This window comes from Aquarana catesbeiana, linkage group LG12, assembly GCF_042186555.1.
Source record: "Aquarana catesbeiana isolate 2022-GZ linkage group LG12, ASM4218655v1, whole genome shotgun sequence".
Lineage (NCBI taxonomy): Eukaryota > Metazoa > Chordata > Amphibia > Anura > Ranidae > Aquarana > Aquarana catesbeiana.
Window position 1 is genome coordinate 204170919 of NC_133335.1, and position 17693 is coordinate 204188611.

The 17693-nt window shown below is 39.2% G+C and overlaps 1 protein-coding gene across 1 annotated transcript in view; it reads right to left on the bottom strand.

Moving 5' to 3' along the window:
* LOC141113441 (bactericidal permeability-increasing protein-like) overlaps positions 1-17035 on the bottom strand; it is a 67261-nt gene extending 50226 nt beyond the window's left edge. The window contains exons 1-3 of the mRNA XM_073606534.1: positions 16819-17035; positions 11463-11574; positions 5448-5579 (exon numbers count right to left, since the gene is read on the bottom strand). Of these exons, the coding sequence (XP_073462635.1) occupies positions 5448-5579; positions 11463-11574; positions 16819-16933 (359 nt within the window). The 5' untranslated portion in view covers positions 16934-17035. The remainder of the gene's footprint in view (positions 1-5447; positions 5580-11462; positions 11575-16818) is intronic.
* Positions 17036-17693: the final 658 nt, after the last annotated feature.

Consider the following 17693-nt stretch of genomic DNA (forward strand, 5'->3'; position numbering starts at 1 on the left):
GCAGGCCAGTCTAGTTCCTCCACCCTAAACTCCCTCATCCATGTCTTTATGGACCTTGCTTTGTGCACTGGTGCACAGTCATGTTGAAACAGGAAGAGACCATCCCCAAACTGTTCTCACAAAGTTGGGATCATGAAATTGTCCAAAATGTCTTGGTATGCTAACCTCTTAAATATTCTCTTCACTGGAACTAGGAGGCCAAGCCTAACCCCAACCCCTGAAAAACAACCCCACACCATAATCCCCCTCCACCAAATGATTTGGACCAGTGCACAAAGAAAGATCCATAAAGACATGGATGAGTGAGTTGGGGTGGAGGAACTTAACTGGCCTGCACAGAATCCTGACCTCAACCCCATAGAACACCTTTGGGATGAATTAGAGCGGAGACTGCGACCCAGGCCTTCTCTCCAACATCAGTACCGGTCCTCTCAAATGTTCTTCTGGAAGAATGGTCAGACATTCCCATAGACACACTCCTAAACCTTGTGGACAGCCTTCCCAGAAGAATTGAAGCTGGTATAGCTGCAAAGGATGGGCCAACTCAATATTGAACCCTACGGACTAAGACTGGGATTCCATTAAAGTTGCGTTTAAAGGAAGGCATCAGAATACTTTTGGTAGTATAGTATATATGGGCACTGAAAGTACCAAAGGACAGAGGATCATAATGACAAGCAACTAGCTTTTTCAGAAGGGGTCATGAATGGATGCCTATGACTGCTTTACCTCAGTACATCGTTTATTAGTTTGAAACAAACTCTTAACCATCAAGTTCATCCTCTCATTGCTTCAGAAGTTTTGATTCAGAGGCTCAAACAAATGGGGGTTAAAAAACCCTTACTGATACTACTAGAGCAATGAGTTCAATTCCCTGGATGAAGATGTCCCCATACTATTTTTTAGTAAAAATAGCTGTGGGTATTATTATTTGTAAGAAAAAGAAAAATGTAAATGTTCTTTAAATGCCACTATGGGTTCTGACTTAGAGGGGGAAGAATTCTTTTTTTATTTATTTTTATTTTTTAACTTTACAAACAGCCCATCTTCTTTTAGTGTGGAAGGGAAACCTCCTGGCTCCTTATCTTCAATATGATGAGTAGACATGTGCAATTCGTTTCGTTCCGAATTTCAACAAATTTGTTAATTCGGAAATATCCGAAATAATGAAAACCCGTTTAACGAATTTCTCCGAATATTCATAAATTTGAATATTCGAAAAATGTATACATTCGTAAATTCTTGCATTCGTAAATGCGTACATTTGTAAATTCATTCATTTGTACATTTGTAAATTCGTACATTAGTGAATTAGTAAATTTGTAAATTCAGAAATCTGAAATAATAATTAACTAATAATAACTGAACTATTACTAACTATTAAATAATAGGTATTGTTATTTCCTTTCAAATTTGGCTGTTAGTGAACGTTACACATACAAATTTATCCGAAGTTACGAATTATCCGAAATAACGAATGCCGTATCTAAACGAATGGAATGTAATGAATTAATAATAATAAATAACAATAATAATAATAAAAACTTTTTATTATTATTATTTATTATTAATTTGTTCTGTTCCATTTGTTTAGATGCAGCATTCATTATTTCGGATGATTCGTAACTTCGGATAAATTCATATTTGTTAAGTTCACTAACAGACAAATTTGAAAGGAAATTACAATACCTATAATTTAATAGTTAGTTACTATTTCAGATTTTCGAATTTTCGGGTTTTTGGATTTCCAAACTTTGAATTTACAAATTTCTGAATTTTCCTATTTACAAATGAATGAATTTACGAATATACAAATTTCAGAATGTACGAATTTACGAATGTATGAATGTACAAATTTACGAATGTACGAATTTACGAATGTATGAATTTAGGAATGTACGAATTTACGAATGTACGAATTTACGAATGTACGACTTTAGGAATGTATGAATGTACGAATGTACGAATATATGAATGTACGATATTACGAATTGCGATCATAACGAATGACCCGAAAAACGAAAAGAAAAATATACGAATGAAACGAAAATGAAAACGAAAATTTTTTTTGGCAGTGCACATGTCTAATGATGAGTAAACATGCTAATATGTTAAGCTGTTATTGTCACTTTTACTTTGAATAAATAAATACTTTTATGGAAAAAATATGTTAAGCTGTTAGTCTTAATTCAACAGTTTGGTTTTGCACTGTTTTTTTTTTTTTTAGCATTTTTAGGACATTATTTTTTTTACGTACGTTTTATTTTTACACAATTTTATATATAATTTTATATTTTTTTTACTTTTATGTTCATTTTGCATTTTTGTTATATACATCATTTAACCTTTCTGTACTTATAAATCTCATATTTCTTGGGATTATGACATTTCAATGCTTTCATTTAATTATAATTATGTTAGGTCTTTGTGGCATAACTAGGAGTGTATACCTATATGCATGCAAACGTGGAAATCATTATGATAATGTTTTATATTTGTTCTTGTAGCTATGAGGCAGGGGGGTGGTTTGGCTCCTGAAATGCTTTGGCTGTTTTTATACGACCTATTTACCAACAGTTATGCCCTGTACACACGATCGGACATTGATCAGACATTCCGACAACAAAATCCATGGATTTTTTCTGACGGATGTTGGCTCAAACTTGTCTTGCATACACACGGTCGCACAAAGTCGGAAAATCTGATCGGTCTGAACGCGGTGACGTAAAACACGTACGTCGGGACTATAAACAGGGCAGTAGCCAATAGCTTTCGTCTCTTAATTTATTCTGAGCATGCGTGGCACTTTGTGCATCGGATTTGTGTACGACATGGTCGGAATTTAACCGATTGGATTTTGTTGTCGGAAAATTTTTATAGCAAGCTCTCAAACTTTGTGTGTCGGAAATTCCAACGGAAAAAGTCCGGTGGAGCCCACACACGATCGGAATTTCCGACAGCACAATCCGATCGCACTTTTTCCGTCAGAAAATCCGACCGTGTGTACAGGGCATAAAAGTTGAACTCCAGGTATGATCCTAATTGCATGCTTACAATGGTCCAGCTTGGAGCAATGTAAATGTGCATATTTCATACCTGAGGAAAATGCGGTGGAGTCACTGTGGCAGTCAGCTCTGCTAAAATGACCGCTGCGGGTCCTGTGCCAAGCGGCTGCCCCATTGCACACTGACCACAGGGGGTCACTCCCCGGCACAATTTACATTATAAAACCGCTGCGCAAATACGGTGCGAAAAAAAAGCATTGCATTGACCGCCATTTTATTCTCTAGGGTGTTAGAAAAAAAAAATATAATGTTTGGGGGTTCTAAGTAATTTTCTAGCAAAAAAAACTGTTTTAAACATGTAAACACCTAAAATCCAAAACAGGGCTGGTCCTTAAGTGGCTAGAGACAACCTACAACCCTCGACCTGTACCAATGATACAAAATAATTCTCAGTGTCTGTTCTTTGTTCACTTATAAATAGAGATATCTAGTAAAATAGTGGCATTAGTATAGTTCTTTGTCACGGTACTTTAACATCAATGGATGAAACAAAGTAGCGCCTTGCAGCTTTAACATTTTTAACCTATCAATCCAAATACGTTTTACCAGGAGTTTGCACTTGTTCCTGGTTTAACATTGTAGCATGTTGATCCTGTGGTTACATTGTAAATGATAGAATAGAGGTGCCTATTTTTTTTTAGGTTTATGAAATGAGCAGTGAAAAATAGCTTCTAAATAAGGACTGGAAAAAAAAATTATTGAATAATTATGGAAATGCATTAAATAATTTTCTGTTTGTTTTTTTTTTTGTGTGTCAAATTGCGTTTTTACCCTCTGTTTAACCATTCTAGATGCTGCTTTTCCTTTTACTTACAAGGCCACCCACAGCTCTGACCCCAGCTACATCATCAACTGATTCAGCCCCGGAAGATTTTACCCCCTTCCTGGCCAGAGCATTTGGCACTGCGTGGATTTAACTGACAATTGCGCGGTCGTGCGACGTTGCACCCAAACAAAATTGATGTCCATTTTTCTCACAAATAGAGCTTTCTTTTGGTGGTATTTGATCACCTCTGTGGTTTTTATTTTTTGCGCTGTAAACAAGAAGAGCGACAATTTTGAAAAAAAAGCATTATTTTTTACTTTTTGCTATAATAAATATCCCCCAAAAATATATAAAAAAATGTTTTTTCCCCAGTTTAGGCCGATATGTATTCTTCTACATATTTTTGGTAAAAAAAAATCGCAATAAGCATATATTGATTGGTTTGCACATATAAGTTATAGCGTCTACAATATAGGGGATAGTTTTATGGCATTTTTATTATTATTATTTTTTTTACTAGTAATGGCGGTGACCTGCAATTTTTATCTGGACTGCGACATTATGGCGGACACAATGCTATAAAAATGCACTGATTAGTGTAAAAATGTCACTGGCAGGGAAGGGGTTAACACGAGGGGGCAAACAAGGAGATAATTGTGTTCACTAGTGTGTGTTCTAACTGAAGCGGGGAGGGGACTGTGTAGGGGAGATGACAGATCACTGTTCATACTCTGTATGGACAGACAATCTTTCTCTTCTCCCCTCATAGAACTGGAAACTGTGTGTTTACACACACAGATCCCGATTCTCGGTGTGTCAGCAGCAATCGCAGGAGCCCAGCGGTGATCGTGACCGTGGGCACTCGCTTTGGCTCCGGGGGAGAGCAGCGGGCGCGCGCCCCTAGTGGCCACAAGGCGAAGTGACGTAACATAACGTCGTTTCTCCCAGCCATGCCATTTTGCCACAGTAAAACTGTGGCAGCTGGTTCGGCAAGTGGTTAACCTAGTCTCAAAATACCAACCAAATTGTTCTCTCCGCTCCTCCCAAGAACTCCTGCTTTCCAGGACTTATCCAGAGCCTCTCCCATCCTCTGGAACTCCCTACCTCAATCTGTCTGACTATCTCCTTCTCTATTTACTTCTAGGCAATCCCTGAAAACCATTCTCTTTAGAGATGCCTATCCTGCCTTCACCTAACAACTGTACTTTTATTTTCTCCATAAGCCCATCCCCCACAGTTATTACCTTTTGTACCACTTGACCCTCCCTCATAGATTGTAAGCTCTAATGACCAGGGCCCTCTGATTCCCCCTATATTGAACTGTATTGTAACTGTACTGTCTACCCTCATTTTGTAAAACGCTGTGCAAACTATTGTTGTTATATAAATCCTGTATAATAATAATGATGATATAATGACTAAAACAGCCTGCAATCAGATGAAATACACAATAGCATATACAGTAGTTGTGATTGTCAGTGTTTTACAGACAGTGGTCAACTGAGGGCAATTATGTAATTAATAATGGGCAGTTTTTATTGCCTAGTAATGCACCAAATTTTGTCGTTATTTTTTTTTCTGAAATAACCAGGAACAATCCCTGTAAGATGTCTTACACGTGAAACTTTGTCTTGAATCTCCACTTCCCAGTGATCTCAATGAAAGCTCCAGAAATTGACAACTTCAGACCAACGTTGGGCACAGGACTGATCTGTGAGCTGGGTAACTGGAAGTTACGGATAGCCAAGCTAGACAAGAATAAGACGCCATGTTAAGAATAAATGACTGATTATGTCTGTTCATGTAATAAACACACAAGGAATACAACACAACAAATATAATATATTCTGCTGAAGAAAGCATACCTTAAAATCAACCTACCATGGCCTAAAAATGCAAAAATACTGCTGAAGTGCAAACACCTTGTAGTACCCGAAGGAACTTGTGTTAGTTAATTTCTGTGTCCCTAAGATGTTTGGATTTGATATACATGCCTCTATAAAAAAAAGTATTTTTTAACCACTTCAGCTCCGGAAGGTTTACGCCCCTTCATAACCAGGCCATTTTTTGCGTTACTGCACAGCGCTACTTTAACTGACAATTGCGCGGTCGTGCAACGCTGTACAAATTAAAATTGATGTCCTTTTTTTCCCCTACAAATAGATTTTTTTTTTCTGGTGGTATTTTATCACCTCTGCGGTTTTTATTTTTAAACCAATATTTTTTACTTTATGTTATAAAACATATCCAATATAAAAAATGTAAAAAAAAAACAAATTTCTTCATCTGTTTAGGCCAATATGTATTCTGCTACATATTTTTGGTAAAAAAAAAAAAAAAAACGAACAATAAGCGTATATTGATTCATTTACACAAAAGTTATAGGGTCTACAACAGGGATATGCAATTAGCATATCATAGCAAATAATGTCACTGGTCCCCAAAAAATTTGAAAAGTGTCAGTTAGGTGTCCGATATGTCCACTGCAATATCGCCGCCATTACTCATAAAAAATAAATAAATAAAAATTCCATAAAAATATCCCTTAGTTTGTAGACCAGGGATATGCAATTAGCGGACCTCCAGCTGTTACTACTACAAGTCCCATGAGGCATAGCAAGACTCTGACAGCCACAAGCATGACACCCAGAGGCAGAGGCATGATGGGATTTGTAGTTTTGCAACAGCTGGAGGTCCGTTAATTGCATATCCCTGGTCTACAAACTAAGGGAAATTTTTATGGAATTTCTATTTATTTATTTTTTACGAGTAATGGTGTCGATCAGCCATTTTTAGTGGAACTGCGATATTGCAGTGGACATATCGGACACCTAACTGACACTTTTGAAATTTTTGGGGGACCAGTGACATTTTTAGTGATCAGTGCTAAATAATCTGCACTGTAACTGTACTAATGACAATGGCAGGGAAGGGGTTAACATCAGGGGCCATCAAAGGGTTAGGTGTGCTCCTAGAGTGTGCTTTCTAACTGTGGGCGGAATGCTGTGACTGGAGGAAAACAGAGATACGTGTTTCTGCTTATCTTCCTCTCTCACAGAATGGCGGTCTGCCTTGTTTACATAGGCAGACCGCCGTTCTGCCTCTTCCGAGAACGATTGTAGCCGCCGGACCCGCTGATTGGCTCCTGCTGTGTCCAATCACAGCGGGAGCAGACCCACTGCACAAAATCACGTACCTGTAGTACAACATTGCAGCAATAGCATGGAACATTTTGGAGCCATGCAGGACACCTTCACTAGGTGTCTTTCTCAAGATCCATGGTGTGCTGGTGATATGCACTGTACTAATGGTGTCATATTCATCCCAAATGTCTAGCACCTTATGTACCTATTCTAAAAGATTTATATATATATATATATATATATATATATATATATATATATTCTAACCAGTACACAATGCTGCTTTGGCGTACTGGATTTCATCATGGAGGTTCCTTCACCAACCACAGAACGAAACATGACCCAATACTAACATTCACTTACAGGCAGGTCATATAGAAATAGCATATAACCCAAAGTCATCTTTCCACTTGGAGATACTAATTTAATAGTTTTTGCTTACAGCAGCCTTTCTCAATGTTTTTAACACAGCGAAACATGTGAAAAACATCCGTGTCTCATGGAAACCCTACTAATACTTATTATATCTATAGCTGAGGATACATTGAGCTCAACAATAGAGGATTATGAAGGACCTGAGGAACCTGGGATGGAGCCAAACAATAAGTACTGCAATATGAAGGATATGTATGGTATTTGGAGGAAAGGAAGGGAGGATCACTATGGTATATGGAAGAAAGGAAGGAAGAATCACTACGGTACATGGAAGAAAGGAAGGAGGGATCACTATGGTACATGAAAGGCAGGAAGGAAGGATCACTATGGTACATGGAAAAAAGGAAGGAGGGATCACTATGGTACATGAAAGGCAGGAAGGAAGGATCACTATGGTACATGAAAGGCAGGAAGGAAGGATCACTATGGTACATGGAAAAAAGGAAGGAGGGATCACTATGGTACATGAAAGGCAGGAAGGAAGGTCACTATGGTACATGGAAAAGGGAAGGAGGGAATACTATGCTACATGGAAGGTAGAAAGGATTACTACTGTACATGGAAGGCAGGAAAGAAGGATTATTATGGTACATGGAAAAAAGGAAGGAGGGATTACTATGGTACATGGAAGGTAGGAAGAATCACTATGGTACATGGAAGGCAGGAAGGATCACTATGACACCTGGAAGGCAGAAAGGATCACTATGGCACATGGAAGGCAGGAAGGATCACTATGGCATATGGAAGGCAGGAAGGATCACTATGACACCTGAAAGGCAGGAAGGATTACTATGACACCTGGAAGACAGGATGGATCACTATTGTACATGGGAGGCAGGAAGGAAGGATCACTATGGCACCTGTAAGGCAGGATGGATCACTATGGTACTTGGAAGGCAGGATCACTATGGCACATGAAAGACAAGAAGGATCACCTTCCTGTCTTCCTTTGATCACCAGCGAAAAAAGACCAAAGGTTTTGAAAGAAAAAAACCCACTTATAAAACATATCCAATAACAAAAAAAAATAAATATAGAAATAACAATAGTTGTATATTAATTGTTTTTGTTATAGCATCTACAAACTATGGTATATACACTGGAATTTACACAGCTATAGACACTATACTGGTAATGGCATTTTCACGGGCAATTTGGCGCCAACTAACACTGGCTCTGACGGACGCTCACTGACCTACTGACACTGATGTTGCTAGTGACACTAATACAGTGATAATATCGTACACTGACCTGAAAGTTGTAATAATGACTCTGGCTGGGAAGGGAGTAACATCAAGGGGCAATCAAGGGGTTAACTGTGTGCCTTATGCCCTGTACACACGGTCGGACATTGATCGGACATTCCGACAACAAAATCCATGGATTTTTTCCAACGGATGTTGGCTCAAACTTTTCTTGCATACACACGGTCACACAAAGTTGTCGGAAAATCCGATCGCTCTGAACGTGGTGACGTACAACACGTACGTCGGGACTATAAACGGGGCAGTAGCCAATAGCTTTCATCTCTTAATTTATTCTGAGCATGCGTGGCACTTTGTCCGTCGGATTTGTGTACACACGATCGGAATTTCCGACAATGGATTTTGTTGTCGGAAAATTTTATAGCAAGCTCTCAAACTTTGTGTGTCGGAAATTCCTATGGAAAATGTGTGATGGAGCCCACACACGGTCGGAATTTCCGACAACAAGGTCCTATCTCACATTTTCCATCGGAAAATCCTATCGTGTGTACAGGGCATAACAGTGTGTAATGTGTGCTGCTTTTACTTACAGATCTGGCTGTTTTTCCTCCCGGCTTTTCAGAGGGAAGAAACTGCCAGATCACTGTTCTGTGTATACAGAGTTCTGTGTGTTTGTAAACACAGAACTCTGTGCTGTGATTGGACACAGCTGATCAGCAGGTTTCAGCAGAAATCATTGGTTGAAACCCGCTGACAAACTCGTGCTGTGTTCAATCACGAATACGAATGCGACCCAAACCCTGAAGAAAGCCGGCAATATACATGTGCGTTACTGTGCCTGCACCTGCACAAAATATATTTACTGTGAGTGGGTTGGCAGCCTCCTAATTGTAAACGCGGAAGCGACGTCATGTTATCACTTCACGTTTACTCGGCTGCCAATGGCGCCGGTTTTAAAAAAATATACAGTATTCAGAATCGCCGAAAACAGCGATCTGAATACTGTGAAGTGCTAAGGAGGGATTAGAGGTATTTTAGACCCCTCGATCCCTCCATAAAGAGTACCTGTCACCACCTATTACTGTCACAAGGGATGTTTACATTCCTTGTGACAGCAATACAAGTGATCAAATTTTTTTTTTTAAACGCAATTTATAAATATCAAAATAAATAAAATAAATAAGAATTTTTTTTTTTTTAAAGCGCCCCCGCGAGCTCGCGCAGCAAAGAAAACGCATACGGAAGTCGCGCCCACATATGTAAACGGTGTTGAAATCACACATGTGAGGTATCGCCGCGATTGTCAGAGCGAGAGCAATAATACTAGCACTAGACCTCCTCTGTAACTTTAACCTGGTAACCGTAAAAAAAAATTAAAGCATCGCCTATGGAGATTTTTAGGTACCGTAGTTTGTCGCCATTCCACGAGTGCGTGCAATTATAAAGCGTGACATGTTTGGTATCTATTTACTCGGCATAACATCATCTTTCACATTATACAAAAAAATTGGGCTAACTTTACTGTTTGGTTTTGTTAAAATTCATGAAAGTGTCCCTTTTCCCAAAAAGTTGCGTTTAAAACACCGCTGCACAAATACTGTGTGATAAAAAATATTGCAACAATCACCATTTTATTCTCTAGATTCTCTGCTAAAAAAAAAAAAATATATACACATATATATATATATATATATATATATATATATATATATATATATATATATATAGATAGATAGATAGATAGATAGATAGATATATAGATAGATATATAATGTTTGGGGGCTCTAAGTAATTTTCTAGCAAAAATTATGGATTTTAACTTGTAAACACCAAAATGTCAAAAATAGGCTTAGTCATGAAAGGGTTAAACACAAGGCACCTAAATATAAAAAAAACATGCATGCACTGCCACACCTGCATGGTGGGAACGGAGCCTTGCAGAAAGTTAAAAAGATAATTGGTGTCTGTTGTTACTTATCTGAGAGGCAGAAATTGCTCACAGCTCAAGGAACCCCTAGTAACCACTGGAGGAACCCTAATGCCCCGTACACACAAATTCTGCCAGCAAAAGTTGGATGTGAGCTTTTGGTCAGAAATTCCGACCGTGTGTATGCTCCTTCGGACTTTTGCTGGCAGAATTCCAGCCAGCAAAAGATTGCGAGCAGGTTCTCTATTTTTCGGTCGGAAAAAGTTCCTATCCGAGAATCTGTTCGTCTGTATGCAATTCGGACGCGCAAAAAATCACGCATGCCCAGAAACAATTCTACGCATGTTCGGAAGCATTGAACCTCATTTTCTCGGCTCGCCATAGTGTTGTACGTCACCGCGTTCTTGATGGTCGAAAGTTCAGAGAACTTTTGTGTGACCGCGTGTATGCAAGGCAAGCTTGAGCGGAATTCCGTCGGAAAAACCATCCAAGTTTTTTCTGATCGAATTTCTGATTGTGTGTATGGGGCATTAGACTTCATAGAACCCTGATTGAGAAAGGCTGGTTTAGACAATCCCCATGCAATCTCCTTGCTTTTGCTTAGAACTGCAGTGGAGTAAAAAGCTTCAGCTTTGATCTGTAATGGGGCTATTGACCTCTAGAGGGCAGTATACTCCCAGCATTTTACATTACTGCAGCAGAATATTAATTAAAATAAAATTTGTGAATCAGTACTGCTTGGACCTTGAAGAAGGGGACATACCCCGAAAGCTTGTCCTGAAAAATTGTATGTTAGTGCAAATAAAAAAAGTATCACGGACAGTACTCAATTTTCTCTGTCACAATTGCACTAATACGGCTACAATCAAATCAAGTATGCAGCAGAATAATAAGGCATGTAGCAACCTTTTTACTTCTCACCCATAGAAACTGTACTTGATTTTCCCCACGGGACTGTGTGTTGATCCTGAAAAATCCGGAATATGGACCTTTGCAAGCTCTTTCTGCAGAACGCTCATTCCCTCCTGGCGTGCTGTCGTTGAGAAAATAAGATATCGCTGAATTCAAAATAGCTGCAAAACTCTTTTTCAAAATACAATCCCCCTCCAGCAATGATAGATTAGTAGGAGTATTTCATTCTGAACAGGTGAAGCAATAACAGTATCAGTTATGCACATATATATTTAAAAAAATAAAAATTTCACCTATTCTAACCAATGAACTGTAGTCCTAAAAGGGAAATTGTACTAAATTTGGTCAATTATGTTTCAAATCTTCTTTTAAAGGGTAACTCCACTTTCGTGGGGGGAAAAAATAGCAAATAAAGAAAAAATAATATAGCTTGTACAACTGCGATACAAGTCAAATTGTATTTAAATGTTATTAAAAATTACTGTTCCTTGTCAATCTGCAGCCGCTGTAATTTTCTATAAATGCAAAGCAATATGGCTACCTGGAGTTGTTCTGTACACAGGGTATGTACTGACCACTCCCCAGAAACATAATTTCCTGCTTGTGTGATTGGCTCACCAATTTCCCCAGAAGTCTGCACTAAGATACAAGTCAGATTTCAGGCATCCCCTGCAACAAAAATGTCATTTTTGGTGGAATACTTCCAATAGGAACATGTCTAAAGGGATGCAGGCCCAGCAGATTTCCTCATTAGTGCTCTGCAGCTGCCACAGCTGACTGATAAATATAAAACCACTCCCATTAGACCCACTGTGCACAGAGGCACATACAGACACACAAGGATTTCTTCAGAATAACAAATGGTAGGAATCTGCAACAAAGGTTGTCATAATCCTTGCACTGTGCATAGATCACCCAGAGGGGAATGTTTTTTTCTCAACAAAAGTGGAGTTATGCTTTAAAGTTTACAATTTTATGTTTCATAGTGAATCTGTGCATTTTACCTCTTTTGGTCCATTTGGGTGTTTCGTCCTCAGGTAACTTCCTGAGGACGGCCAAACTAAGAGGCCGAAATGCATAGAGGTTAAGTCTCGTCATCGTGACAAATTCCACCCATACCCGGAAATCGAGCCCTTCACCGGCAATAGCGGCTGCATGAATTGATCAGGCAGATTTCATGGATGATATTTTTACCTGCTGTTCACTCCGGGTGCCAGGATATCAGGCACTCATACATGTGAGTTGAATACCTTTTAATTGTTTGGAATAAAAGTTCTTGTTAAATGGTATTGCGCAATGAGGCCTTTTCTATTGTATCTATCTATATGAGGAACATTCATCTTAGTCAACCAACGGTCCAGAGGATATCTACAGGGGTTGCCCCATACATGCATTTGACCTAACTAGCGATAGTTGGTCCAATCCCAAGGGTGAGGGCACATCTACTAGGGGGGCACCCTATTTAAGAACATAAGGAGCACGGAACTACTTATCAAGTCACAGCACTGTATATGAGTTCTTCATCATTGTTCCACAAGCACGAGCACTTTTCACTGGGGACCATTTTATTTACTGATTGTTTTCAGTATTTCACATTTATTTTTCTGTATGTAGCATTATATTGCATATAGCATTTAGCGCGGTATATTTATTTTAAATCCAACTAGAAAGGGAGTGGGTACCTGTCAAAACCAGGTACAAGCTCCCACAATCCCCCCCAAAAAGTTCCAAAAAGTAGAAGAGGAGGAAGGGCATGAAGTGGAACTTCCCCTTTAGGGTAAAGTTCTGCTTTAAGATAACAAAGTCACCCCTCTGATTTACATATGAATAAAACAGAATAAAAAGTAACAATATTTTATTGTATTTTTCTATTGAGCTTCTGAAGAAGCTGTGTATTACATCTGCTGCTAATATGCATTTTTACAGCCAGGGATTGCCAGTGTGACAGGGTGTCCTACGTATGCCATGTGTACTCCAATTAAGTTTTTTGGGCGCTCTCATAACACTCCCACAATCTCCCACCTCTTAAACAGTTGTACAGTGCTCAATATAGATGTTTAAAAGAATATCTCTATTGTAACTGGATTATTTGGAGGTGATATCTACTTAAAACTTTTATTCGTCTTTGGTGGGTAACAGTAGAAAAAAATCACACATGTTCTTCTATCTTTTGGAGACTCAAATAGTGAGCATGCCCCACAGCAGCTTGTCTCCACTTCTTCCTCAAGGTCATCATTAAGGCATTATTTAACGTATGGTGGACTGCCCAACTATTATGAAGTTTGTCCTTTAGAAGAGCCATTATTTGTCTTTGTAATAATGGCAGCAGTTGAGCGGAACTGGGCATTGTAGAGGGGAATTATTTTCTTTGGAGTGTCCGAGAAGTAGAATGGGTTAGCTTCAGCTTGTTCTGTTGGTTTACCATCAATCATGTAAAGCTGAAATATCAATTTGGAAAGAGTTGGCGGAACCAAATGTTTCCTCAGTGGGGGTTGGCTCTTGTTATCACCTATACCACCACATTACAGTACTCTTAGGCCGGCCATAGATGTATCAAAAATGTGGCCAATTCAGCAGGAAACGGACGAATGGGCAGGCTGATTGTACTGGAGTTGGTCTATCGATCAACTTCAGTACAACCAGCCTGTCGTTTTATTTTCATGCAATCGCTGCCAGCAGTGATCATTGTATTCGCATGGCAGGGAAACCTCCCATTGTCAGAATACAATAGCACTGCAGGAGGGATTCCCCCATCAGCACTGACTATGTTGATGGAGGGAATCGAGAAATTTTCTTTCCTTCCACCCATGGTGGAAGGAAAAAGAATTGCATAATCTATGGCTTGCTTTGCTTTCCACTGTGTCCACCAACCCGACAGGCTGGTTGTACTGAAGTTGATCGATAGACCGACTTTAGTACAACCAGATCAAAATCCGTCCAGTTCCTTCTGAACTGGCCAAATTTCAGTCAATGACCAGCCTAAGAGTACTGTAATGTGCCAGTGTATGTGATAACAAGAGCCAACCCCCACTGAGTAAAAATTTAGTTCCGCTTCAAAGCTTCCAAACTGATATTTCAGGTTTACATGATTGATGGTAAACCAACAGAACAAGCTGAAGCTAACCCATTCTACTTCTTGGAAACTCCAAAGATAAGAGTTTCCCTCTACAATGCCAAGTTCCGCTCAACTGCTGCCACTATTACAAAGACAAATAACGTCGTTAGGCTCTTCTAAAGGACAAACTTCATAATAGATGAATAGTTGGGCAGTCCACCATACGTTAAATAATATCATAGTTATGATCTCAAGGAAGAAGTTGAGACACAGGCTGCTATGGGGCAAGCTCTGTTGCTACCATCTACCTTGCTTCTTCCAGGTCCTGCAGTGCTTCACATCGGCCATTGGGCAGCCATTAATGATGTAGCTTCTGCTTGCTTGCTTGTTCTTGGGAACATAATCCAACAAAAATTGCTAGGATCTTGGATAAAAAGTTTTTGGGCAAAAAAGACCTTGCATGTCTCTACTGCCACAAAAAACTTCTAGCTCTTTATATTTTTTACAATAGTAAAGTTTTTTTTTTTTGTTAAAGATTCTTTTTATTCATTTTTACAATAGTACATTTTTAAGCAGAACTACACTGCTCCTGAGCACCACAAAACCAAAAATGATATTTAATTCATTTTTTTAATCGCTTCAGCCCCGGAAGATTTTACCCCCTTCCTGACCAGAGCACTTTTTGCGATTCGGCACTGCGTCACTTTAACTGACAATTGTGAGGTCGTGAGACATTGCACCCAAACAAAATTGATGTCCTTTTTTTCCCACAAATAGAGCTTTCTTTTGGTGGTATTTGATCACCTCTGCGGTTTTTATTTTGTGCGCTATAAACAAAAAAAAAGAGCGTCAATTTTGAAAAAAACACAATATTTTTTTACTTTTTGCTATAATAAATATCCTCAGTTTAGGCTGATATGTATTCTTCTACATATTTTTGGTAAAAAAAAAATGCAATAAGAGTATATTGATTGGTTTGCACAAAAGTTATAGCGTCTACAAAATAGGGGATAGATTTATAGCATTTTTATCATTATTTTTTTTTACTAGTAATGGCGGCGATCTGCGATTTTTTTCGTGACTGCGACATTAAGGCGGACATGTCGGACAATTTTGACACATTTTGGGACCATTGGCTTTAATACAGTGATCAGTGCGATTAACAATGCACTGATTACTGTAAAAATGTCACTGGCAGTGAAGGGGTTAACACTAGGGGGCAGAGAAGGGGTTAAGTGTGTCCTAGGGAGTGTTCTAACTGGGGGGGAGGGGACTGTGCAGGGAAGATAACTGATTGCTGTTCATACTCTGTATGAACAGGTGATCTGTCACTTCTCCCCTCAGAGAACTGGAAATTGTGTGTTTACACACACAGTTCCGGGTTCTCCGTGTCTCAACGGCGATCGCGGGAGCCCAGCGGTGAGCGAGACCGCCGGTCACTCGCATCGGCTCGGGGGGGGGTGACCGAACCCCTAGTGGCCACAGGGCGAAACAACGTTACATAACGTTGTTTCGTCCAGCCATGCCATTCTGCCGCAGTACAACTGCAGCGGCTGGTCGGCATGTGGTTAATATTCATACAAACCCCCCCCATCCAGCCATGTCTCCATGCTCTATTTTACTGAGAAATCACTTTGAAAAACACCCTCTAGCATTTCTGGTTGTGGCTATCTTGAGTAAGGTCAGATGATTCATGTAGCATTTTCTTCCTGGAATTCATCTACCCTTAGCTCAGGCATGCAGGCAGGAGGGTGTGCTTAGCTGAGAAAGCCCCTCCTCCTCTCCTGAAGACTACTGGGATGTATGACATCATTTGTCTTGGCAAGAAACCAGGAAGTAACTAAAGAAATGTAAAAAAAATGTTTTTAAAATAAGCAAATATAATATACCTTCCTATCTAATTACTAATGCTAGCAGTGTAAGGATTAAACATAGTCAATGTTGCTTGAGAGAGTGAAGTTCTGCTTTAATATTTTACGAGTTGTCACATTGACAATGATTATGATATTATTAGACAGTCCACAGAATGATAGTAAATATACTACCCAGTATGCAAAGAACAACCAAGGTTTGCTGGAGCTGTCAGTCTTGACAGTGAAAAGGTTGGCGTATGCTTCATTTGAAGCTAGTCAGTTAATAATACCTGTCATAGACAGCGAAATTAAAATGTATAAAGAAACATTACAGCTCAGAAAAAGAATTGCTTGAAATGCCTAATGAAATGTTGAAGCTTGCAAAAGTGTTCTTAAAGCGTTGAAGCATTTTAGTTTATCCAAAAGTTCTGCAGAAGTAAGTTGCATTACAACTTACCATAATCCAGTCCTTTTTGAGTGAGCCTCACCACAAATCCAGGGTTCCCGGCACCGACCAGACTCAGACACATGGCCAGTGACAAGGTCACAGGTAGGACATGGGAAAATGCCATCGCTATGGTCTACCCTGCTACCTGTCCGTGGCTTCACTAGCACTGTGGTTAAGTTGCAATCATTGCATTTATATGTTACTGAAAATGAAACCTCAACAATGAGGAAGTGTCAGACTAATAATAGGGGACGTCCCTGTGTTGTGTAATGATTGTGCAAGGAGGCTGAAACCATTGTTTCTAAGAATATGTGCATAGCTCCCAACTGTCCCTGATTTCGAGGGACTGTCCCTGATTTGGAGCAATGTCCCTCTGTCCCTCATTCCTCCTCATTTGTCCCTCATTTTGGTCTGATCTATATAGTTATATATAAAATGCACTTTTTATCTTTCAAAAAGTGTTTCCCGGTAATAAACCTTTCATCCAATTTCTAAATTGTTGCATTTGTACATTTTAAAAGCCAGTATAAAGGAATAGTAGTGGTAAAAAAAAAAAAAGTGGATTTAATTAACATTTTTTGGGGGTTAATTCTCCTTTAAGGGGGTGTGGCAGGGGGCGTGTCCTATGCCTACATACATTTTTTAGTTAGGTGTCCCTCATTCCCATCTCAAAATGTTACCCATAGCTCCCAACTGTCCCTGACTTGGAACAAAGTCCCTCTGTCCCTCTTTCCTCCTCATTTGTCCCTCATTTGGTCTGATCTATATAGTTGTATATAAAACACAATTTTTATCGTTCAAAAAGTGTTTCCCAGTGTTAAAAATTTCATCCAATTTCTAAATTGCTGCATTCAGGGCTGGTGCATGGATTTTTGACACCCTAG